Raw genomic sequence first — 24,922 nt, forward strand, 5'->3', positions numbered from 1 at the left:
CAGACACACCAGAAGAGGGCATCAGATCCCATTACAGATGGTTGTGAGCCACCATGTGGTTGCTGGGAATTGAACTCAGGACCTCTGGAAGAGCAGTGCTCTTACCCGCTGAGCCTTCTCTCCAGCCCTCTCTTTTCATTCTAGGGATCACTGTCAGTGTCTGCCAGGATTTTAGCCACTTGTAAACTTCAGACTTATTTCTATAGGGTCTTGCTTTGTGGCCCAGGCTGACCTTGCATTCAAAGCAGTCCTCCTGCCTCAGCCAAGAGTATGAGCCACTATGTCTAGCTAGTCTGATTTGTTGTTGTTGTCATTTAAATGTTTATTTGTAGCCAGTCCGTCGGGTGGTGGCACACTCCTTTAATCTGAGCACTCAGGAGACAGAGGCAGGTGGATGAGTTCAAGGCCAGCCTGGAGTACAAAGTGAGTTCCAGGACAGCTAGGACTACAGAGAAAAACAAAACAAAACAAAAATTATAAAGTATGTGTATATGCCTTTGTATGTGCATGTGTGTGTGTGTGTGTACTTAGATGTGAGAACCCTTGGAATCCAGAAGAAGAGGACATTGGGTCCCCTGGAGCTGCTGTTATAGGTAGTTGTGAACCACCGAGCGTAGGTGCTGGTGACCGAATCAGAACCTCTGCATGGACGGCGGTATGCATTCTTTAACCCACGGATCCGTCTCTTCAGTCCTCTGCTACTCGGTTTTTAATCTGTAAATTGATTTGGTTATTAGCGATCACTAAGAGCTAGTTCCACTTTTGAGGGCCACTTTCTGTGTGATCTTTGGTACTGGTATCTTCTGTGCATTTGATTAGAACATAAGCCCCGAGGGCTGGGGATCGGGCTCAGTGAGTCCGAATTTGCCCAGCATACTGGGAGCTCCCGGATTCCCTCCTCAGCACTAGAGGAGGAAAGAGCTCTGTGCTGATACAGTGTGTGATTTTGCCTGCAGTACAGAGTCTATCGCACAGAGAGCTATTTATTAGTGATCACTCTGTGTCAAGTAGCCCAGGGGGCATGGAACAAGCAATGTCTCTTCCACCCTTTCAGTAACACTGTAAGAGGGACTTATGGTCACCCCTATTTTGGGTCACCTGTGAGGTTCAGCTATTGATCACCACTTAGAATGTCATGGCAGTAGTCCCACTGGCGAGGTGGTCTGCCCAGCTCGTCAGTGTTTGTCTTGCATCAGTGAGACTCGAGTTTATGCAGCCTGGGCACCTAGAGGGTTAGCTTTCCTTCCCTTGTCTGCAAAACAAATGAGATGATAGCTTCAGGGTTAGCATGCTGTGGGCTCATAGAAAGTCTTTTTCCACCAGGGCCTGGTGGATCTGTAGAGATGGCTCATCTGATAAGAGCATGTGCTACTTTTGCAGAGGACCTGGGTTCAGTTCCCAGCAACTACATGGGACAACTCCCAATTGCTTGTAACATTGGCTCAGCCTCTCTTGCCCTGTCCCCACTTTAGATAAAGAGATACAGCCCAGTGTTCTGCCTGTGTTCTGACCCTGAAGTAAGCTGGTGTTCTCACAATCCTGTCTTTCTGTTGGATTTGATAAGAGTGCTCACAGATCTTGGGAGAACTTGATGCAAAACACAGCCCTTGGAATAAGAGAGAGTTTATTCTGAGCCGGAAATGAGTGGCCCTGGCCAGGGAACAGGATCCAGGTTCTGAGCTGACTCTGAGTGGTCCAGAAATATGGACTCTGGTTACCTTGAATGCTATGCTTCAGTGTAGAAGAGAGTAATCTGTATAAGTCAGAGAGCAAAAGGAAGTCAGAGATAATGCATTTACCAAATACAGTGGTAGAGTCATTGGGGAGGCAGGCTACTGCCGAGCATGGATAGTCTGTAGGTTTCATATGGAGGCTTACAGCTTTCTTAGGGTTTGTGGAAGCCACTACTCTCTCAAGTTCAATAATATGTCCCATGAGTTTTCCCGAAGGCACAAAGAGATTAGGCCAGATCAGAGGTTGGTTGTAACTAGCTGTGAAGTCTTGTCAGTTTTTGGTCTTGAAGCAATCCGCCTCTCTAGCCACAGCTCCTGTCAGTCCATCAGGTCTTCCACACAGATGTGGCTTCTTCGGAAGCCTTGGATTTGCATGTTTTATTGGTTTATTATGGAGGCTGTTTTACTCTTTGTTTTGGTTTTCTTTGAGGTAGGGTAGCCCAGGCTGGCTCTAGACTCATGTGATCCCCCTCTTTCAGTCTCCCAAATGTGTGTCCCCATGCCTTGCTTTATAAAGGATGTTTTAAAGGACACAAATAGGCATATGAAGTGATCAATAGGGTAAGGTGTGGAAAGGTCCCATGCACAAGTGTTTCTGTCTCCGTGGAGTTGGCTGTCATAGCACCTGGAAGTGTTATTCCCATTCCTGGAAGTTCCCATGTATTCCACCATCCACAGACTCCACCATCCACAGACTCTCCATCCTCAGGCTCCACCATCCACAGACTCCACCCATCCTCAGGCTCCACCCATCCATAGGCTCCCTTCATCCACAGACTCCACCCATCCTCAGGCTCCACCATCCACAGACTCCACCCATCCTCAGGCTCCCTCCTTCCACAGGCTCCCTCCATCTGCAGGCTCTCCACCATCTTTCATTTTTGGGGCATGGGTGTTGGTGATAGAAGCCAGGGCCTCACTCACACTGCTCTTTTGTGTATGGAAGCTTCATTGTGCAGGTACAGCTGATGAATGGTCATTGGTCATTGTCTCCAGTAGCTTTGCTGTGGACAAGAGCAAACAAAAAAAATGGGGATCAGTGACATAGCAGGGCTTGGTGGGCGGTGCTCAGTGAGCGGTGGGGTCAGTAACATGGCAGTGCTTGGTGAGCAGTGGGGTTTGTTGTTTAGTTTTGGGTTTGTGAAGTGTTTTAGTGTGTGTTTGTGTGGTGTGTGGTTTATATGCATGTGAGTGTGCAGTTTGTTAGGTGGTGTCTTCCTCTGTTCTTAGTCTTGTTGATCTGAGACAGATCTCTCACTGAATTAGAAGCTTGCCTTTGGGGTTAGGCTGGCTGGCCAACCAATACTGGAGATACACACATGTGTTTAGTTGATATGTCTTTTCATCATTACAAGTTTGTGTGTGTGTGTGTGTGTGTGTGTGTATTCGAGCACATGCATGTGTACTTTTCTGAGACAGGGTTTTTCTGTGTAGCCCTGGCTGTCCTAGAGCTTGCTTGGTAGACCAGGCTGGCCTTGAACTCAGAGATCTGCCTGCCTCTGTCTCCTGGGATTATTGGGATTAAAGGCACGTACCACCACCGCCTGGCTATTTATGTTTTTGTTTTTGTTTTTTAAAGTCAGGGTCTCACTTTCTAGCCCAGGTTGTGTAGACCTGGCTATATAGACCAACATGGCCTCCAACTCCCAATGATCCACCTGCCTTGCCTCCCAAGTGCTGGAATCAAAGATGTGTGCTACCATTTCTGGCTAAAGTCTTCCTGTATCTCATTCTTTTATTTCATTCTGATCTTTTGTTTTAGTAAGAAAACGATTTGAATACAGGCTTTGCATGTCTGACTGTGTAGATTTACAACCTGGTGTGACACCCTATTGGCCAGGTCAGCAGTTCTCAGCCTGTGGCTTGCAACCGTGACTTCATTGGGGGTCCCAGATCAGACATCCTGTATAGCAAGTTTACATTATGATTCATGACAGTAGAAAAACTAAAGTTATGAAGTAGCAATAAAATGATTTATGATTGGGGGTCACCACAACATGAGGAACTGTATTAGAGAGTCGCAGCACTAGGAAGATTGAGAACAGCTGGACTAGATAAAGTCTTTACAAATCATTTAGTTGCTATAAAAAAGGACTGCATATATGATCATACAGTCAATATGAGAGCTAAATGGGGATTCTGATAGGCCATCATGGTCACTCGAGAGCTGTCGGTGGGCCATCAGCAGCCGCAGTGGACAAGGTGAGCCTTGCCAGGTCAGCCTGCAGCTTGGGTGCCCACTGCTCAGGGCCTCTTTTGCATGTTTCTGTTCGTAGGTCTGCTCTGGCTGCCGCCATCCTGGCAACCACGTTGACGGGACAGACAGTTGCCATTCCCCAGCCTCGCCAGAGATCTCGGTCTGAGAGTGATGCCTCCGACATTGAAAAGGACAGCTTCATCAAGCCTTACGCCACCACTTCCGAGCTGAGGCTGCGGTAGGGATGTGCTGCGACTCTGCGTCCTCTCAGGGCTGGAGAGGGCAGCTCGGCATGGCTGTGTCCACTGTGCATGGGGCCGTGTGGGGTGGAGTCACCAGGTTTCTGTCACTTGTGTCCAGGAGGCACTGACAGGGACAGTGATTGTTCCTTTAGTTCTGAGACAATGTCTTTCTTATGGACCAGGCTGGCCTCAGACTATACTTCTCAGGCTTCGGGCTCCCAGGCAGCCAGGATTATAGCAGTGTCCTGTGGGACCTCAATTTTTAATATAGCTAGTTTTTCTTCTAAGAATCGCATTTCTACTGAATTGAACTGGAAAAAAGGATATAAAACCATCGAAGGAAGAAGGTCCAGGTGAGGGCTGGGTTAACCCTGCCATATTTTAAAGCACAGTGCTAAATGGTGACAGAAGTGTGAGCCTCTCAGCTCAGCGGTGAGAGGTGCTTGTGGGTGCACTAGGCACCTGAGACAGCCCAGGGAGAAGGAAGGACTTCAGTACGTCAGCTGACGTATGTGAAAACAAATCAGCTTTGAACCTTGTCCAAATCCTACACCCCAGTCAGTGCCTATGGGATTAAAGGACGGTTCTAGGTATTCACGCATGTAAGACCATGAACTCAAGTGCTGGGTCAGTGGCCATGTACTTCTAAGCTAGGAACTTCGAAGGTAAAATAAGTTGATTTTTTTTTTTTTTGAAGGGGGATGCTGGGGGCTGGGAATTGTGGCATCTATAGTCCTAGAATTTGGGAGACAGGACTTGAAGGATCAGCAAGAGTTCAAGGCTATCCTTGTCTCTACAGTAAATTTCAGACCAGCTTGGGCTAAGTGAGATAGTGTCTCAAAACAAAAGCCAAGCAACAAATGTAGTTGTTTTGCAGTCCTAGGGGGTCAGTCCTGGGTCCTCTACATGCTAGCCAAAAGCTGTACCACGAGTTATGCCCTCAGCCAAACATTTTTCTTTTAATCATATGTTAAAGAACATACATTATCTCCCATTCAGAATGTTGAGTGTAAGATCTTAGTAGTTGCTGGGTGTGACGGTACACGCCTTTAATCCCAACACCCAGGAGGCAGAGGCAGGCCAGACTGAGCTACATCACAAGTTCCAGCCCAGCCAAGGCTATGTAGTGAGCTCATCTCAATAAACAGAAGACCAGGGCAGGAGAAGATGGCCCAGCAGTGAAGAGTACAGCATGCAGCGTGTAAGATCTTGCAGAAGACCAAGTTTGGTTCCCAGTGTCCACAGTAGGCAGGTCACTATAATCACCTACAACCCCGATTCCAGAGGAACTGGATGCTCTGGCCTCCGTGGGCACCTGCTCTCACAAGCATTTACCTGCACACAGGCACACACACACACACATACCTGTGTTATTGTCTTTTAATAAGTGTAGTACGGTTTTCTTCTTACCCAGCTAGCTCCCAAATAATTGAGACTGGACAATTACATTTATTTAACTTGCTTTAGGGGAACAACAACTGAGCAGGATTAACCTATTTTAATCCTCTCTGGTAATCTGGCTGCCTCCCAGCCCAAACCCCTGAGATACTTGCGTCTGATGGCTTTCTCTGTTCTATGTCTTTTTTTTCTCTCATAGTGTCCCCATTGCTAATCTCCACTTCCTCCATCTCTCACCCCTTCTCCCAAGGCTGGCAGGAAATCCAGCCCTATTCTCTCCCTGCTCAGTCATTGGCTGTTAAGCTCTATTTATTGACATATCAGGGAACAATTGGGGAGCCGGTATCTACACTAGATTGAGACAGGAGATTCTCAGAATAAGGATTGCAACCAGATACAGGGGAGACAAAAATCAGCTTTTGAAACTTCACACAGTCAAACACAATAACATTATGCCTACATACCTGTAACTAAACAAATACATACAGCCTTACTAATAGCAGATGCAGACACGGCTCAGAGGTCAAGAGCATTGGCTATTCCAGAAGACCCAGGTTCAGGTCCCAGCACTCACGTTGGACCTCTCACAATCTCCTTTAACTCCAGCTCCAGGGGAGTCCAGCGCCCTCTTCTGGCCTCTGTTCATGTTGATATACATATAAGTAAAAATACGTCTTTTAAAAATAGTGAGTTCTATATGTGCAGAGTATGAATATGAAAGCAAGTATAAAGCAATTAGAGGGACGCAGAGCAGGCCCTGTCACACAGCTAGCTGCCAATGAACAGTGTTTTACTGTTACAATACTTCTTTGGCATGGACCTGGAGACAGCACATTTAAGATGTGCATAATGGCTTGGTGGGGTAGTGTGTGCCAGTAATCCCAATACTTGGGAGGCTGAGGCAGGGGGATTATAGGTTTGGGCTAGCCTGGGCCCAAAGTGAGATCTTGTCAAAAAAAAAAAAAAGTGTTCCACTATTAGTGTTATTAGTGTCAAGTGCTAAGTCAGTTGTTTGCTTATTTTATTCATTAATGACCTAACACAGGCAAAGCTGGCAGAATGAGCCGAGAAGGACGTCATTACCATCCTTTGAGATGTTAGGCTACGGGGAGGATGAAGATGCTGAAACACAGGTGTCAACCAGCTGCAGGGAGTCAGAGTCCACCTGGAAGGATGTGGGAGATGGCAGAGATGCTACGTACACTGTGCCTCACAGGGACCAGGTAACCTCCATGCTCCCAAGCTGCCGTCTGCCTGTTACCATGGTTACCGCCTAGCGCACCAGCAGGCATCGCCTTCCCTCTGTTCCACTGCTATCATGTTCAGATGTTCAGCTATGTGTCTTTCTGGATGGAGTAAAGCTTAAACTTCTTGGTTTATCTTTTTTGGTTTTTCGAGACAGGGTTTCTCTGTGTAGCCTTGGCTGTCCTGGAACTCACTCTGTAGACCAGGCTGGCCTCGAACTCAGAAATCCGCCTGCCTCTGCCTCCCGAGTGCTGGGATTAAAGGCGTGCGCCACCACGCCCGGCTCTTGGTTTATCTTTTGAAGTCAAGTCCTTCAAAGGCAGAGATAAACATCTTTATGAGGATGTATGGGAATCTTCTTTTGCTGTGTATATGTGAGTAGTGTGCTTGTGTGTATATTATGTGTATGTGTATAGTGTGAGTGTGTGTGTATGTGTTATGCTTGCTTGTGTGCATGCAGTGTATGTGAGTCCATGTGAGTGTGTGGGTGTATGTGTTATGCTTGCTTGTGTGTGTGTGTAGTGTGTGTGTGTGTGTGTGAGTGTGTAGGTGGTTTGCTTGTATGTATGTAGTGTGTGTGTTACACTTGGGTGTGTAGTGTGTATGTGTAATGTGAGTATATGTGTTATGCTTGCTTGGGTGTATAGTGTATGTGTGTGTAGTGTGTGTGTTACACTTGCTTGTGTGTGTATAGTGTGTGTATGTGTAGTGTGTGTGTGTGTGTGAGTATGTATTATGCTTCCTTGTGTATGTATATGCGTGTGAGTGTATGTGTGTATGTGTTATGCTTGCTTGTGTGTGTGTATGTGTGAGTGTTACACTTGCTTATGTATGTGTGTGAGTGTGTATGTTACTCTTGCTTGTGTGTGTATTGTGTTTTGTTGTTGTTATTTGTTTATTTTGTGGGGACTGGATCTAACCATGTAGCCTTGAGCTGGTTAGTTTGAAACTCACTCTGTAGATCAGGCTGTCCTCACACCCACAGAGGTCCGCCTGCCTCTGCCTCCTGAGCGTTGGGAGTAAAGGCGTGTAAGTAAGGACACCTCAATTGTCCCCTTTCATTTTCTCGTCCAGATTTCCCCCAAGCTGGCTTGCCATCATGGCATTGCACCTCATGCTGCATTTGAGTAGGTGTGTTCACGTGACTGACATGATGAGCACTGTCACGAGACTTGCATGTTGCTCTGTGCTAGACCCCGTGCTTTCCTGGGGTCACTCAGTGCCGGCTGGTACAGTCTTGTCACATGGTCACATGGTCACATGGTCACACACTAACGCTACGGCTTGCTTTGCTTTCATCTGGCGTTTTATCCCTTGCTTCCACTCCTCATTACAGGACTTCTGACATTCCACATTTGCTTCTAAGCTTTCTAACTTACTGTACGTGGAGACGTGGGCTGTATTAGAATATATTCATTTGAATGATTGTTGTTAGGTGTATATGATTTTGAAATCTCATCTAAATATCCATTTCCCCTATGTCTTAGTCAGGGTTTAAAACATCATGACCAAGAAGCAAATTGGGGAAGAAAGGGGTTTATTTACACTTCCACATTGTTGTTTATCACCAAAGGAAGTCAGGACTGGAACTCAAGCAGGTCAGGAAGCAGGAGCTGATGGAGGGATGTTACTTACTGGCCTGCTTCCCCTGGTATGCTTAGCTTGTTTTCTTATAGAACTCAGGACTACCAGCCCAGGGATGGCACCACCCACAATGGGCCCTCCCACCTTTGATCACTAATTGAGAAAATCTCTTACAGCTGGATCTCATGGAGGCATTTCCTCAAGGGAGGCTCCTTTCTCTGTGATAACTCCGGCTTCTGTCAAGTTGACACACAAAACCAGCCAGTACACCCTAATAACTTATTTTTTAGATTTATTTATTTTATGTGTGTGAGTGTTTTGCCTTTAAGTATGTTCACTACATGCATGCCTGGTGTCCAAGGAAGTCTGAAGAGGGTGTCAGAGCCTCTGGAACTGGAGTTACAGATGGTTGTGAGACACTGTGTGGGGGCTGGGAACTGAACCCATGTACTCTGCAAGAGCAACCAGTGCTCTTAACTGCTGAGCCTTCTTTCCAACCCTCCCTAATATCTATTTGACTGACATTCTTCATCTTCCCTTTTTTGGAGTATCTTCTTTTTTTTTTTGGTTTTTCTAGACAGGGTTTCTCTGTATAGCCCTGGCTGTCCTGGAACTCACAACTCACTCTGTAGTCCTGGCTAGCCTCGAACTCAGAAATCCGCCTGCCTCTGCCTCCCAGGTGCTGGGATTAAAGGCGTGCGACACCACTGTCTGGCTTGGGGTATCTTCTTTGTTTTTGTTTTTGTTTTTTTTTTGTTTTTTTGAGACAGGGTTTCTCTGTGTAGCTCTGGCTGTCCTGGAACTCACTTTGTAGACCAGGCTGGCCTCGAACTCAGAAATCCGCCTGCCTCTGGGGTATCTTCTTAACATTAAAAATTTTAAAGTTTATTTGTGTGTGTGTGTGTGTGTGTGCGCCTGTATGATCCTCATGTGTAGGTACACATACTGTGTGGTGTACATGTTTCCACCTGTGTGGAATCTCTTCTCCTTCCACCTTTAAGAGGGCTCCAGGGGTCAAACAAGGGTCCCTGACTTGCACAGCAAACACCTTTTCCCAGTTTTCCCCAAACCACACCATCTTTTCTGTCTCTCTCTCTCTCTCTCTCTCTCCTTCTTCCTTTCTTTTATAAGGGTTCATGCTATTTTTCAGGGACCAACCGTTATATATTGTAATTTCTTTTTTAAAATATTTACTCGCTTTGATTTTTGTGTGTATGGTGTTTTGCCTGTATGTGTGTCTGCACACCACACACAGGCAGTGCCGACACAGTTAGAGCTCTTTGGATCCCCAAGATTCGGAATTACAGATGTCTGTGAGCCACAGTGTGGATGCTGAGAATCAAATCTGGGTCCTAAGGAGGAGCAGCCTGTGCTCTCGACTGCTGAGCCATCTCTTCGGCTCCTCTTTCCATTGTTCAGTCCAGCCTTTCCATCTCCCTGTCTCTGTTCACACGTGTCTGTCCCCCGCCTTGTGTGGCAGCGTCACGTCACTTCCCCAGGCAGCTGTGCCTTTCACGTTTATTTGGCTGCTGGTGGTTTCTATTTGAATTTTCTTAAGAGCAGTGCTGAAGGAAACATTCGCTGACATGTCCTCTGTTATGCATGTGCACGCACACACACACACACACACACACACACACACACCCCATGGGTGTATGCTTCGTCATGGTGTATGTGGACCGTCAGACGTGTGTGCCATCCACCAGAGAACTAATAGATCTGGCAGACAGTCTCCCAGGGGTGCCATTGACATTTTCTTCTCAGTCTCACACTTGTGACTGGGAGTAGTTTAAGGTTCTTTCACAGGTGACCAAGGCTGTTCATTCCCAGGAGATAAAAAGCAACTGCTCACTTTGTTTCTTCTTCTCTGAAATAACAAGTACATTAGGAAGGAGCTCTGTCGACCGCTCACCCTGAACCAGGCCACCTTGGAGCTCTTGGCTCTGAGATTCCTTTTCTATGATCATCTCGTGGGGGCTCCTACCAACTTCCTGCCAGCCGCAGGAGTATCTTTCCCATGACCCCCAGCCCACAGTGCTTGGCCATGCTGATCCCAAGCAAGTTTTTGCTGGAGAGTCAGTCGAGCTAGGCTAGTGCACCTGAAGGGCCCAGGTGCTAGTGTACCCACAGGATGTGTTTCCTGGCTCCTCCTGTTGGCCAGTTGCTCTGTGGCCCTGCCCTTCAGAGCCCTGTTACCTTGCATGATGACAGTGGAGAAGTAATCCCACTTTTATCAGGAAACGACACCAGCAGTGGAGTCACATAGTGATCATCATGGACCTTAGCCCTAGACAGTTGCCCAGGTGAAGGTTCTCCCAGGAAGGCCAGCACTTCTTGTCACTCAGTGCACTTTCATAATGGAACACCAGAGCTGGGTGCCGTCCCGAGCGAGCCAGGAGCACCCCCTTTCCTGAGCAGGTCCCTGCAGGAATGTGGAGAGGAAGCCATCCAGGCAGTATGGGATCTGAAGCTCCCCACAGCCTAAATACAATAGCCATCGACTGTCTGCCCGGGCGTTTACAAGGTCCTGTGGGCATTGCATGAAGTACGACAGTTGATCCATTCGGAGGATGTGTACAGCTAACAGGTCCCGCATGCTTGTTCCTTTCTCATACCCAAAAGGTACTGCCGTCCCAAAAGGTGGTGAGAAAGGATGATGCTTCTCAACCAGACTGGCTTTCAGATTCTTCCTCCTCCTCCTCCTCCACACCACAGCACACTCAGCAGAAAGGTAAGGAGAGAGTTAACCACGGGAGCATTTCTGGTTACCAGGTCTGGGGCCAGCACCCCGCTCTCTGTGCTGTGGCTTGGAGATTCTAACCAGAAAGCACTTGCCATTCATTCTCACTACAAGTGATGGGCGGGCCAGATGTACGGTTGCCCTGACCATATAAGATGCTCACTTAGAGGCTGTGTTGTCTGTTCTGTTTGTTGGCAGAGGACTCCGGCTCACGAGTTTATGTGCCTTTCCCTCTGGCCCTGCCATCATGCAAGCTGCAGGGCCTGGCGTACAGTGGGCCATCAGTGCAGGACTTGTTGGGTGACACATGGATGTATAAGATGTTTCTGTCATAATTTTGGAATGCACACTGACTTTTTTGATCTATCTTAACTGGCCCAATGAGAATTCAACCCACAAGGGCAAAGATAGGAAGCAGTTTTGAGATCCCTAAGGAGAAAGGGAGGCAGAGAGCCTGCCAAGCAGCAGGAAGCCAGCAACTGCTTTGTCAGGACCCTTGAGTTGCTTGAGCTTGGGGCACAGTTGCGGCATGTGTTCGTGTGAATGCATGTGTGTGAAGGGGTGCCATGTGAAGAGGCCAACTTAAGAGCTGTGCCTCAGTAGCTGACCACCTTGATTTTGAGAAGAGGTCTTGTATTGGCTGGGGACTCACTGATTAAGCATGACTGGCTGGGCAGATCCCTAGGGATCCACCCGTCTCACCTCCGCAGTCCTGGGATTACAAGTGTGTGCCATCACACTGCATTTTTATGTAGGTTCTGGGGGATTAAAATCGGGTCCTGATGCTTGCAAGGCAGCCCCTTTACCAACTGAACTGTCTCCATAGCTCCCTGGGACACTTTCCATGTCACTCAGTCTACATGGTGTCTGACTGAAAACAGAATGGCTATTCTTCAGCTATTTATTCCTGCCTCAGCCTCCCAGTGGCTCACACAGTGGCTTACCTCATGGATCACACATCAGCCAGGAGTCAACCAAGGGACAGAACCACACAGTGGTTTACACAGGGAAAGACTCAAGAGTGGTTAAAATCTAAGAAGATTGCCTAGTAAGGGGTAAAGAGAATGTTGCAGATGTGGGAATCGTCAATATGTTGTAGCCAGTCGACACAGGGCATCTGAGGAAGGCGCAAACCTGAATTTGTCTCACTCAGAGCTAAGGCCCAGGCCTCACTGCAGGGGCTGTGGCTGTGGCGTGCTGGAAGCCAGGTTTGCTAAAGTCTAACTCTCTAGGGTAGGGCACCAGAAAAACTACCCATAGAGAGGTTTTTGTTGCTTGCCACTAATAAATAATAAAGGAAAAATAAAATGGAGGCAGGAAGCAAAGATAAAAACAACTTATGGCTGGTCTGTGGTGGTGCACACCTTTAATCCCAGCACTCTGGAGGCAGATCTCTGTGAGTTTGAAGTTAGCCTGGTCTACAGAGTGAGTTCCAGGACAGCCAGGGTTATACATAGAAACTCTGTCTTAAAAAACTGAAAAAAGGAAAAAAAAGAAAAAGCCTTGTGGAGGAAGTTTAATGGGCTCAGGATTTGAAGGCACACTCCATCATGGGGAAGCTGTATGTCTTAGTTAGGGTTTCTATTCCTGCACAAACATCATGACCAAGAAGCAAGTTGGGGAGGAAAGGGTTTATTCAGCTCACACTTCCACGCTGCTGTTCATCACCAAAGGAAGTCAGGACTGGAACTCAAGCAGGTCAGGAAGCAGGAGCTGATGCAGAGGACATGGAGGGACATTACTTACTGGCTTGCTTTCTTATAGAAGCCAAGACTACCAGTCCCGGGATGGCACCACCCACAATGGGCCCTCCCCGTTTAATCACTAATTGAGAAAATGCCTTCCAGCTGGATTTCATGGAGGCATTTCCCCAACTGAAGCTCCTTTCTCTGGGATAAATCCAGCCTGTGTCAAGTTGACACACAAAACCAGCCAGTACCCCATGGCAGCAGGGATGTGGCACTACGTCAGGAAGCAGAGCGATGAGTGCTGGCACTCAGTGAGCTTTCTCCATTCTGTTTAGGACCCAGTCCGTTCAGTGGTGCCACCACACTTAGGATGGATCTCCCCACCTCAGCCCAATTTAGACACCCTGCCCCATGCCCAGAGGCTTGTCTCCGGGGTGTTTTGGATGCTGTTGTGGACAGTATTAACCATCACATGGTGTTGAGGGGCAGTCCCAGCAGTCATGGTCATCAGGGAGTTTTGATTCCTTTGGAATTTTGATAGGAAGGATGTGTTCATGTGTGAATTTTCTCTCTATGAAGATTGGGGTCAAGCCAGCACAGCATGACATATGCTAAGAAACTTTCTTAGTTGAATTGTTAGCACCCCTCATCCATACAGAGACGAGAGATGAGATCTGAGAACTGTTAACTTAGAAGACAGCAGCCAGGTATGGGGGTGAGGCAGGAGGGTGGGGATCAGGCTCAGCCTGGCTGTGCACTGACACCCCGTCGGAGAAGCAATGAAAGCTCTGGCCAACAGGGCCTTTTCTGAGACTGGTATAAGGGATAGGGAAACAAATCCATCCCCAGAGCCAGGTGGACCTCGGGCCAGCAAGATGGCTCAGTGGAGAATGACACACACACATAAATCAATGTATTGATTAAAAGAAAGAAAGAAAGAAAGAAAGAAAGAAAGAAAGAAAGAAAGAAAGAAAAGAAAACAAACTCTCCCATGTGAGAGAGATGGCATCCATGGGCTCATCCCTTCATATTCAGGTTGTAGAGGAGGTGACCAGATTGCAGACTGTAGCCTGGAGTGCCAGAACAGGGGACACAGTGACACAAAGACCAGGAGAAGTAGGGTAGAGGCACCTAACATGTAGAGAAAGTAGTTAGACGATGACTTAAACTCACAGACAGGGCTGGGTGTGACCATGTGCCCTATACATGCAGGTGGTCCAGGCTGTGGCACAACATTTTGGCTGAATGTAGCTAGTTGGTAGAGTGCCTACCTAGCGTTTGTGAAGCCCTGGGTTAGAGCTGCATGTAGTGGTACATACCCGGAACCCCAATCATTTAGGAGGTAGAGACAAGATAGGAATTCAAGGTCATCTTTGGCTCTGTAGGATGTTCAGGGTTAGCCTGGGCTGTATGAGACCCATCTTAAAAACAGCAGAACTGTGTTTCGGGATATTTGATTTCACTGTGAACCCTGAGATTGTGTTATTGACTGAAAAAGGCGGTTTCTCAATGTGGTGTGGTTCAGCCTTAGCACACACCTTTAATCCCTCTGGCTGGAATACAGACATGCCTTTAGTACCCACATTTAATCCCAAACAATGAAGATAAAGTTAGTTTTTTTTTTTTTTTGTTCTTTGGTTTTTCGAGACAGGGTTTCTCTGTGTAGCCCTGGCTGTCCTGGCACTCACTTTGTAGACCAGGCTGGCCTCGAACTCAGAAATCCTCCTGCCTCTGCCTCCCGAGTGCTGGGATTAAAGGCGTGCACCACCACGCCCGGCAAAGTTAGTTTGTAGAAGGAAGTACCCGTGTTTGAAAGTGATGTCTAATTGAGGGGCAGACAAAGTGACAAATCAGAGAAAGATTTAACAAACTAGGATATGCCCAACTCTCTTGAGAAGAGAGGGAAAGGGAAGCTACTTAAGGGGCAGTGGGAAAAAACAAGGAGGCAGCTTTACCAGTGTTACAGAGACAGGCTGCAGAGAGAACAAGCTAGGTACAGACAGCATGAGCCAGAGAATGAAAAGGAACCACAAGATTGCTAGAGATAGTCTGAAGCCAAGCAGAGCAGTTCTGGAGAGGCAGGGAAGGGGAGGGGGAGGGGGGCAGAAAGAGAGGTGGGAGGCAGATAGAATCAGTCAGCTTGGGGAGAAGTTTGAGCCAGAACAGCTGAGTTAACCAGCCAGCCAGAGATCTGAGTGAAAAAACAAAAAAGGGTGAGCTTTATTCAGCAGTGATTCTCAGAGGCCAAAAATTCTAGGATGGCATGGAAACGAGAAACTTCCATGACTAGGTCTAGGAAGCAGTCAGCCTCAGAGACAATTATGTCAGGCACATAAGTTACTCTACAGAACCGAACTGCTACTGCTGGGAATTTTCCTGAGTTGGGAAGTAGATTTAGAATTCTGAGTGCATTAAGCTTCCTAGTTGGTTTTCTGGGCCCTGTAGAACTTTTTTGTTTCCTGTCTTTCACAGTGTCTGCTCTTCAGCGTGCTATTTACACTCTCCAGATCAATGGTGGGGAGTTAGAAGCTGCCTAGGTGTCCCACTTGCCACTAGAGAAAATTGCCAGCCAAGGCGGATGGAGGGTGTCTTCCATTACCCCACGAGGACAAGACCCCTGCCATATCTGTTTCCATTTGTATCGATGAGCAGTTTGCTATTTGTATGACTTCATTTGTGTGCTCCTGTGGACATGAGGGACAGAGTGGAGTCAGATGTTGGTCATCCTTGGCTGGCAGGAGCAACGTGTGACTGGGGAGGTAGGGAAGAGCAGTGTGGGAGACAGATAGCCTAGTTAAGGTCAGGCCACTGCCTTGCTCTACACTTGGGGACAAGGTAAGTCTCTGGGTTTATCGGTACACTCTTCTCATGTGTCTAATTTCTTATGCTTTTAAAACTTTCCATTTTCTCCTTTTTAAACCAGATGTTAAACACTCTGCTCTGAATCTAGAGGTAAGCTTATTTTCAAGAATTCCTATTTTAAAAAGTAGACTTTTCACTATAATTTGTCTTTGATTTTTTTCTTTTATTTTTATTTTATTTTACTTTTTGAACCATGTGACTTCTGTCCCTGACTCTATACTGTGTTTCTGTTTCCTGATTAATACATGTTCAATTTCCTTTGCTTCCTTGGGTGAAACCAACTTAATCCTGATTTGTGATCTTTTATTTCCTCATAATAACACTGTTGTATTAAAAGGTCTTCTCATAAGAGGTCTTTCTGCTGCATGCTTCACTGACTGACCTCCTCCGTGGTGAGGGGTTCGAGAGAGTGACTCAGGAGAGGCATTGAGGTGGATTGCTGGGGACTAAGGGGTTTGTTAGACTTGTTTATACCTCAAGCAGACAGACACAGAGACAACAGAGCTCCAAGGGGAGCCTAAGCACCAGAGACAGATAACATCCCAGGGTCTCCAGAGTGCAGGAGCTGAGGAATTGGAGGCCACATGGCAAAAGCAGGGAATTCCTTTTATAGCTTTCTCAGGACGAAGGAGGTGTCACAGCACAAGCCTGCAGCCAGGCACGGAAGGGGGAAGCAGGGGGGGGGGTAGCAGGATATGTGGTCATACCCACTTTGATGTAAACCCATTTTCCAGGAGAGAAATCCTGCTTCCAGGATGCTTGTCATGGAGGCACTTGAATAGATAGTGTCTCAGCAGGGCTCCTGTTAGTCTCTGTAAGAGGGGGCTGCTGTGGAAACCTGAGTCTACTATCACATTCACACACACATACTCACGCACACACACTCATGCACACACAGATACATATATACACACACACTAACATGCGCACACATACACACTCACAAACACACACACACACCAATATTTTGAGGTACTGGGTCTTGAGCTGAGCTCCCTGTGTTTGCTAGGCAAGTACATTTTGGGATAACTACATTCGTAGTGTATGAACTGAAGACACGAGTGCTCCATGGTATGGTTAAGGGAAAGGCTTTAGAAAGGAGAGTCTAGCCAAGGACTTCTGGAAGAGTCCGGAGCAGAGAGCGAGAGCAGTAGACTGAGCATGGCCTGGACCTGGTCATGGGCGGGGAGAGAAGAGGGGAGAGTGAGAGATGAAGACAAAGAGAAGCAAGAGAGAGGGAGGCCAGATGTGAGGCCAAGAGTAGCTGAACTAGCGGCGCTATAGGGAGCATGAGTAGCTGAGGGAGGGGAGCCCCTGAGCTGGAGGAAGTTTGGGGGAGGGGAAGGTGAGAAGAACTAGGTACTTGAGATACTGAGGGAGCCTGGCGGCCGGCATGTGCTTTGGTGTGCTAGTAGGCACCACAGACAGCCATTTGTCCCTTTTGCCAGCGGTAAGGAAGTGGCTCCTTTGGTAGAGGGGAACCAACTTCACGAGCTCCTGAGGAAAACTGGCCCTTAATAACCCAGGTGCAAGCACTGAAAGAAGCCTTCCCTGAAGTTTCTCCTTTTAGGAATTTAATAGTTAAACATGTCTCCCCAGATGTGGTGGTTCACACCTGGATTCCCAACACCTGGATGGGATTCATCTCAGCAGGAGGATCCTAAGTCCCTGGGTCAAGGCTGCAGATCCTGTCTGAGAAAACAAAACCAAAGCTTACTCAGAAGCCATACACAGTGGGAGAGCTAAGGGCAGCGCCCAGCCTTCTGTTCCCTGAGAGGCAACCATGATCTAGTTTCTCAGCAGTTAGAACCCGCTCTGCCGCCTAGTGGGCCATCAGTGCCTCACACTCACAGCATGTCACATGCTTTAGTTACAAAGTGAAGAGACCTTCAGTGAAGATACAGTCACTGCACACTTAGGCCCGGAGAGAGCCTTCCCCAGGGGTTCAGTTGTAAGAAAACAGGAGGGGTTAAAGTCCAGGTACTAAAGAAAGATTCTCAGGGCCAAGTGAAGAGGAAGCTCCACCCTCCACCTGCAGCCTCCCTCTGTGTCAGTCCCTGCCAGTCTCTGCCAGTCCGCTGTGAGCCTCACACATAATCACACTCTGTCTTTTCCTCCCTAGGGTGAGAAAGTACGGTTGCATGAAAAGCCTCCTCCCTCCCCAGGTACTGGCCTTTTGGGGTTCACTGTGATGGGCATGCTTAGTGTTTACCGAGGGCCTAGAAGAGTCATCTGAAGGAAAGTCTGCAGCTCCCTGTGAAGGCTCTGGGGTCTGATGCTGTGACTAGCTTTGGGAAGGTGTCACTTACTACTAGTGGGGTGAGGGTAGGCTTGTGGAGAGAGCCCAGGACCTGGGGTGAAGGGTGGGCCTGTGGGGAGAGCTCAAGAGTTTGTGGGGGGTGTGCCTATGGGATGTGCTGAGCCCTTGGATGGGGGTGGGCGTGTCCCTGTGGGATGTGCTGAGCCCTTGGGTGGGCGTGGGCGTGTCCCTGTGGGATGTGCTGAGCCCTTGGGTGGGGGTGGGCGTGTCCCTGTGGGATGTGCTGAGCCCTTGGGTGGGGGTGGGCGTGTCCCTGTGGGATGTGCTGGAGGCCTGGATGTTGGTGTTCAAACAAGGGCTCGGCTTGAGGGTTGAGCTTTGCCAGGCTGACCTCTACAGCTGGGGAAGCGGCTGTAGAGTTCAGAGTGGGTTTGTAGTTTGGGGCTGTTATATCTCCTGTCACTCATCTGAAAGTATTATTTTATCTTTCATTTTGATTAACTGTATTTTGGCTCTTTCTTGGGGATTTTCATTATGTTCTAAGAGCCCTGTTGCCCTAACTTCTGGTTCTCAGGCTCCTTCTCCATTGAGAGCAGTCTCTTGTAAGGCCTATGTAAAGTCAGGTTGTTCATCACAATGATTTGCAAGAGGTTCGGAGTAGGATCCTCAGACATCTATGTGCCCTGGGTTTGGGAACATGGGTTCAGGTCACTCCAAGCAACATTTTCCAGTATGGAAGAAGTTATATTAACTTTTATGGTCACTGAGCACAGCCGTACATTCCAGGCCTTTACCAGCTGCACTGAGCAGGTTACCGGCAAAGCCAGGAAACCTCTGCTGTCTCAGACAATCTCTGAAAGTGTCACTAGTGTTAGGATTGGTGGGGGCTAGTCGGTTACTAAGTCACTCTGTTCCAGAAGATTTACCTGATAGGCAAACGGATGCTAAGTATGTAGCATAGAAGCCCCTTCTGCCTCCTCTGGCCCTGCCACCTCTCTACATGCTGCCCAATGTGCCCGATGTGCCTTCCCCTGGGCACCCAGTCTGTTTGGACACCAGGGACACGGCCCCAGGCCTGATGCGAACTAGTTGCTCCACGTGGCTTTTGGAATAAAGTGTCAAATGGTTTTGATGTGAGCTGGTTATATAATTATGTGGACTAACGTATCAAATGTTCTTTGATGTGAGCTGGTTACAGAATTATGTGGGCTTTCCTCTGTATCCTTTAGATGTAGCTGGTAGAGTACATCAGAGATACACAGAAATAACCAAAGAAAAGTTTGCGGAGTTAAAAGAAGAAACTGTGCATCTGTACTCTGCAAACCAAGCCCTCAGCCTTGAACTGAGCGCCCTGAGGCAGGCAATGAAGGACTTGCAGCTGAAGCTCAAGTTGGTGGAAAAAGACAACAGGAAGCTGAAGGAGACAGAAAAGGCTTCCTCTCAGGAAGGTGCGGCCCCCTGGCACCGTTACTAAGGGACAGTCAGGGCTCTCTTTTTACTTTGAGAATTGATGGTGTATGTGGATATTTATGCTGTAATATTTAAGGCTACATTTGTACCTTTCTGCTTATTGAATTTTGATTTTTATCTGCCAGAATATTTTGGTTAAATGTCTTAACTTATTTATATAAATTATTACACACACACACACATATATATGTATATGTGTGTGTGTATATATATATATATATATATATATACACACACACATATATACACACACACACATACATACAGTGCACTACTACAAGGGAACAAAAGACTGACTAGAAGTTTATATAAAGTCTTGGTGACTCGGATATGATTGGTTGTAGTGTAACATTACATCGCTGTTTTTCAGGAGTCACACCTGAATTGCTTTGCCTAAGGAAGCAAAGCCAAGGCCTGGTGGATGAAAACGAGGGGCTGAAGATGATTGTCCATCGACTGAACGTAGAACTCAGTCGCTACCAAACAAAATTCAGGCCTTTGTCCGAGGAAGAGGTAATGTTTCCAACCCCAGAAAATCCGTTTGTTTGTCTTTAGTCTTTACTGTTGAATTGATTTCTGGTTCTTGAGATGTTCTTGGTAGTTCACACCTTTAATCCCTGCGCTCGGGTGACAGAGGCAGGTCTATTTGTGGGTTTGATGCCAGCCTGATCTACATAGTAAAACCCAGAAAACACACACATGCGCGCACACACACACAGCTTGTCAGCCCGGTATTTAACAAGATAAGGCAAAGGCGTCTTGGAATCTTGAGTTTGAGGCCCGCTGGGGCTACACAGTAAGCTCAAGGGTAGTCTGAACTATACATTGAGACTTTGACTTTAAGAAAAAGAAAGGGGGCTGGAGAGATGGCTCAACAGTACTAACTTGCTGGTGTTTCAGAGTTCTCTTCCCAGTACCCACATCAGATCTCAATCACCTGTAGCTCCAGGGCAAAGATCTCTGACAGCCTCTTTGGGCCTCTTGAGCGTACTTTCATGCACATAAACACAGGCACTCATAATTTAAAATACAAGTAAGTCTTTAAAGAAAGATCATTTTGTTTGTTTTTTTTGTTTGGTTTTTTGTTTGTTTGTTTGTTTTTTTCAAGACAGGGTTTCTTTATGTAGCTCTGGCAATCCTGGAACTCTCTGTAGACCAGGTTGGCCTAACTCAGAGATCTGCCTGCCTCTGCCTACTGAGTACTGGGAGTAAAGATGTACCACCATGCCCAACTAAAAAAACATTTCTCTTTCTTTCTCTCTCTCTCTTTCTTTCTTTCCTTCCTTCCTTCTTTCTTTCTCTCTTTCTTTTTTTTAAAGATTTATTTATTTATTATACACAAGTACACTCTAGCTGTCTTTAGACACACCAGAAGAGGGCATCAGATCTCATTATGAGTGGTAGTGAGCCACCATGTGGTTGCTGGGATTTGAACTCAGGACCTTTGGAGAGCAGTCAGTGCTCTTAACCACTGAGCCATCTCTCCAGCCCAAAACATTTCTTAAAAAAGACATAATTATTCCACAAAAAAAAAAAAAAAAAAAAAAACAAACCCAGAAAGCATCATCGTTCTCTCCTCTCATGGCTATGACAGGAGACCTGCTAAGAACAACTTAGGGAGCAGAGATTTACTTGCGCTCACGGTTCAGGGGCTGCGGCCCACTGTGGCAAGGAAGCTGCCAAAGTACAGCATGACTTGTTTTATCTCTGCAAACCAGGAAGCCAAGAGCCAGACTGGGAGCAGGCGTAGCGTGCCATGCTCAGGGCCTGTCCATGCCCTGTGTCTTGTCAGATGGGCCCCACCTCATACAGTTCTTCAGCTTCTGCAGATAACTCCACCAGCCAGTGACCAAGTGTTTAAGCATGAGCTATGGCAGCATCCCAGATACAGCCGTAGCACGGGACCAACCCACCTCCTCCATCCCATCCCATCCCATCCCATCCCATCCCATCCCATCCCATCCCATCCCATCCCATCCCATAATGAAGGCAGTGAAGACCCTGGAAACCAATGGGCCAGTGAAGAAACATAAAAAGAAGATTTAATGGTTCCCATCAGCGTCTCCATTCTCAGCCTGTTCTTCAGTTACAACTGTTATAGAAATTCGTCAGATTGTTACTCAAGTATTTACAGGGTCCGGGCCCTTAGCCTCTTACTAAGTAAGATAACAGAGGCGCCTGCCTCTGCCTCCCACCTTCTGGACTTAAAGGCGTGCACCACCACAGCTGTCCTGATGTACATTCTGATTCTAGGGATTTGTGTATTTTGAACGTTTCATAGAAATGTGGTTATATTATAAGTGGCCTCTTGTGATTGATTTCTTTCACTTGTATGATATTAATCTTTCTTTTTAAGTGATGCTGACCAACCATGTCTTCGATGTGTGCTTTATTCTCAGAGTTCCCATATCCAAGGCCTCCCATCCAAGGGCCCCACACCACCCTGGTTGGTAAGTGAAACTTATTCTTTTTTTTTTTGAGACAGGGTTTCTCTGTGTAGCCTTAGCTGTCCTAGAACTCACTCTGTAGACCAGGCTGGCCTTGAACTCAGAAATCCTCCTGCATCTGCTTCCCAAGTGCTAGGAATAAAGGCGTGTGCCATCACTGCCTGGCATGAAACTTATCTATTCTATTCTATTTATTTATTTTGTTTTTGTTTTGAGACAGAGTTTCTTTATGCAGTGCTGGCTACTCTAGAACTCACTGTGTAGACCAGGCTGGTTTTGATCCGCCTGCCTCTGCCGCCTGAGTGCTGGGATCAAAGGTATGCACCACCACTGCCTGGCTAAGTAAAAGTTATTTAGTCTCAGGCCCATATTCTCTGGCTCTGTCAGTCTACAAAGAACCATAAGTGTGTTGTCTTGCCCCTTAAAAAACAGATGAGCTGGGTGGTGGTGCACATCTTTGATTCTACACAGAGAAGCCCTGCCTCAAAAAGCAAATAAATAAAGATGAAGAAGATAAAGAAAAGAGCTATGTTAATCATCTTTTACTCCATTATTCCACCTAGGTGGATATAAAGTATCTCTCACCACTGTTGCTGGCTTATGAAGACAGAATGAAAGAGAAGGACAAACTCAGTACCGCCCTGGAGGTAGGTGGGCAGGTGTCTCAGAGACAAACTGTATCAAGTAAGACCACTCAGAGGACAGAGACAGCCCAGAGGTGAATGTGCCTAAAGCTGTTGAGGGAAGGAGGGTCATGTTGGGAGGCAGGGAGGGAAAGAGGAGAGAAGGAAGGTGGGAGGAAGGAAGGAGTGTTTTTGGCAAAGCATGATAGGGGGGCGGTGCTAGGAGGAGGGGCCTGCAGAGATGCAGTGGGTCTGCAGAGATGTGGCTTTGCGAAGTGGTAGTTTGGGCGATGTAGCCCCATGGAGGTAGCTCCATTTGAGTGGAGATCTTGAAATGCAAAGGAGCAGCAAAGGGTAGAGCATCATCCCTGACTCTGCAGCTGTGCACATCACCAGCAGAACAAATGCGGGGCAAGCAGAGATTATATTCAGGGCATTTTAGGGAAACTTAACACCCCTGGATCCCAGGAAGCCCTGACCCCAGAGGTGTATCATGATCGGGTTGTTGGCAGTATTAGGAACAAGGATTTGTGCACTTCTGTTTGTTCTTCTAGTTCCTGAGAATGCCAACCATCCCAACTGTAAATGGACCAGGCCCTGGCATCATCTACACCTTCTATGCCTCACATACACTTCTGGGGTCTTTTGTGTAGGGCCAAGTAGGTCCCTGTATTGGAAGGATTCGGGGAGAGAGCATTGGTCTTTGAGAGGTCCTGAGTGGGACAGGTCCTTTAAAAAGTGAACAAGCTCATCTCCATACCTGTTTCATCTTGTGAACCTTAAGCTCTATTCTTAGACATTGGGTTTTTTAAAAAAATATTTATTTATTATGTATACAGTGTTCTGCCTGCATGGATGTCTACACATCAGAAAAGGGCACTAGATCTCATTACAGATGGTTTTGAGCTACCATGTGGTTGCTGGGATTTGAACTCAGGACCTCTGGAAGAGCAGTTGATACTCTTAACCTCTGAGCCATCTCTCCAGCCTCCTGGACTTTGGATTTTTAAGAGCATAAATTATCTCAAATTCACGGATCAAAAATCAGTAGTAAAATTTCCATCTGGGTGCTCTTTTAAAATCAGGGTCATCCCACATTTTTTTCTATAAGAACCTGTTAATAAACATTGCAGGCTTTGTGGGCCAGGTAGTTTCTGTCCACAGATGCTCAGACTGCTGTTGTAGCAGGACAGCAGCCCTAGATGGCATGCCAGGGACTGTGTTCCAATGACGTTCAATAAAAAACTAAACAGCTGTCCCAATGGCTTCAGGTCGCCAAAACAGTTATAAACAAACAAACAAGCAAGCAAATAGCCATGTGGGCTGCCGGCAGCAAATGAGTGTGTCCTAGAGTGAGGCAAGAGGAGGGAAAGGTGCAGGCACGCCGCTGTAACAGGGATGTAGCTCCTGCCTAGCGTGCACACGGCCCTAGGTTCATCCCAGCACTGCAGATCAGTGAACAGGGGACTATTTCTGTGCATTTCTGAAGAAGTGTGAACACACAAGGTCTGCACAAGACACCAAGGGCCACCTGGGACTCCATAGCGAGGCCTAGGTTAGGAGCCCTGATGTCTGCCAAGCTGCATACATCAGGGTGTCTGGCTGACCACGCTGATGCCGCTGAGCTGGAGAGTGTCTGCCGCGCACAGACAGGGTTAGGAACCCCCTGCACTAACAGCCTTACCCACTCTCCGAAGCTTCTGTCCAGAACCAAAGGACCTAAAATACCTTTTACCATAAAACTCCAATTTCCTTATGGAGCAAGGTACAGGACAGCCAGGATTACACAGAGAAACCCTGTTTTGAAAAAAACAAAAACAAAAAACCAAGCAACCACAAAACCCTTTCAGTTTGCCCTCTCAAGTCTAAACACAGAAAATCTTCTAGTTTTGATTTATTTTTATCCTTCCTTCCTTTAAATTTTTGAAGTATTTGGCACTTATAGCAAAGTGGCGTCATTAGTAGTCGACTACTTAAAACTCAAAGTTCTTTGTCCCAGTGCACGGTGACACTGGGGTGACTTGGATGTTCTCTCGGGAGACGGTGCTCCTGAGGACACGAGGGGAGGGGCTTTCTGCCCTCCGCCCTCTGAGCAGCTCGTCACAGCTGAGACTGTGTGGGTGTGGGTGACAACATCCATGAGACTGTGTGGGTGTGGGTGACAACATCCATGAGACTGTGTGGGTGTAGGTGACGACATCCATGAGACTGTGTGGGGTGTGTGTGACGATATCCATGAGACTGTGTGGGTGACGACATCCATGAGACTGTGTGGGTGTGGGTGACAACATCCATGAGACTGTGGGGGGTGTGTGTGACGACATCCATGAGACTGTGTGGGTGTGTGACGACATCCATGAGACTGTGTGTGTGACGACATCCATGAGACTGTGTGTGGGTGTGTGACGACATCCATGAGACTGTGTGGGTGTG

The 24,922-nt window shown here is 47.3% G+C and overlaps 1 protein-coding gene across 2 annotated transcripts in view; it reads left to right on the plus strand.

Annotated features, from left to right (window-relative positions):
- Cep89 (centrosomal protein 89) overlaps window positions 1-24,922 on the plus strand; it is a 45,486-nt gene that overhangs the window by 1,928 nt on the left and 18,636 nt on the right. For both annotated transcript variants that reach the window (XR_003837243.1, XM_021167138.2), the window contains exons 3-11: window positions 4,010-4,168; window positions 6,616-6,793; window positions 11,022-11,130; window positions 15,751-15,779; window positions 17,812-17,854; window positions 19,179-19,397; window positions 19,790-19,932; window positions 21,819-21,869; window positions 22,430-22,513. Coding sequence is in view for 1 of the 2 variants with exons in the window: in XM_021167138.2 (XP_021022797.1) it covers window positions 4,010-4,168; window positions 6,616-6,793; window positions 11,022-11,130; window positions 15,751-15,779; window positions 17,812-17,854; window positions 19,179-19,397; window positions 19,790-19,932; window positions 21,819-21,869; window positions 22,430-22,513 (1,015 nt within the window). In the remaining variant the exon portion in view is untranslated. The remainder of the gene's footprint in view (window positions 1-4,009; window positions 4,169-6,615; window positions 6,794-11,021; window positions 11,131-15,750; window positions 15,780-17,811; window positions 17,855-19,178; window positions 19,398-19,789; window positions 19,933-21,818; window positions 21,870-22,429; window positions 22,514-24,922) is intronic.

This window comes from Mus caroli, chromosome 7 (genome assembly GCF_900094665.2).
Source record: "Mus caroli chromosome 7, CAROLI_EIJ_v1.1, whole genome shotgun sequence".
Classification (NCBI taxonomy): domain Eukaryota; kingdom Metazoa; phylum Chordata; class Mammalia; order Rodentia; family Muridae; genus Mus; species Mus caroli.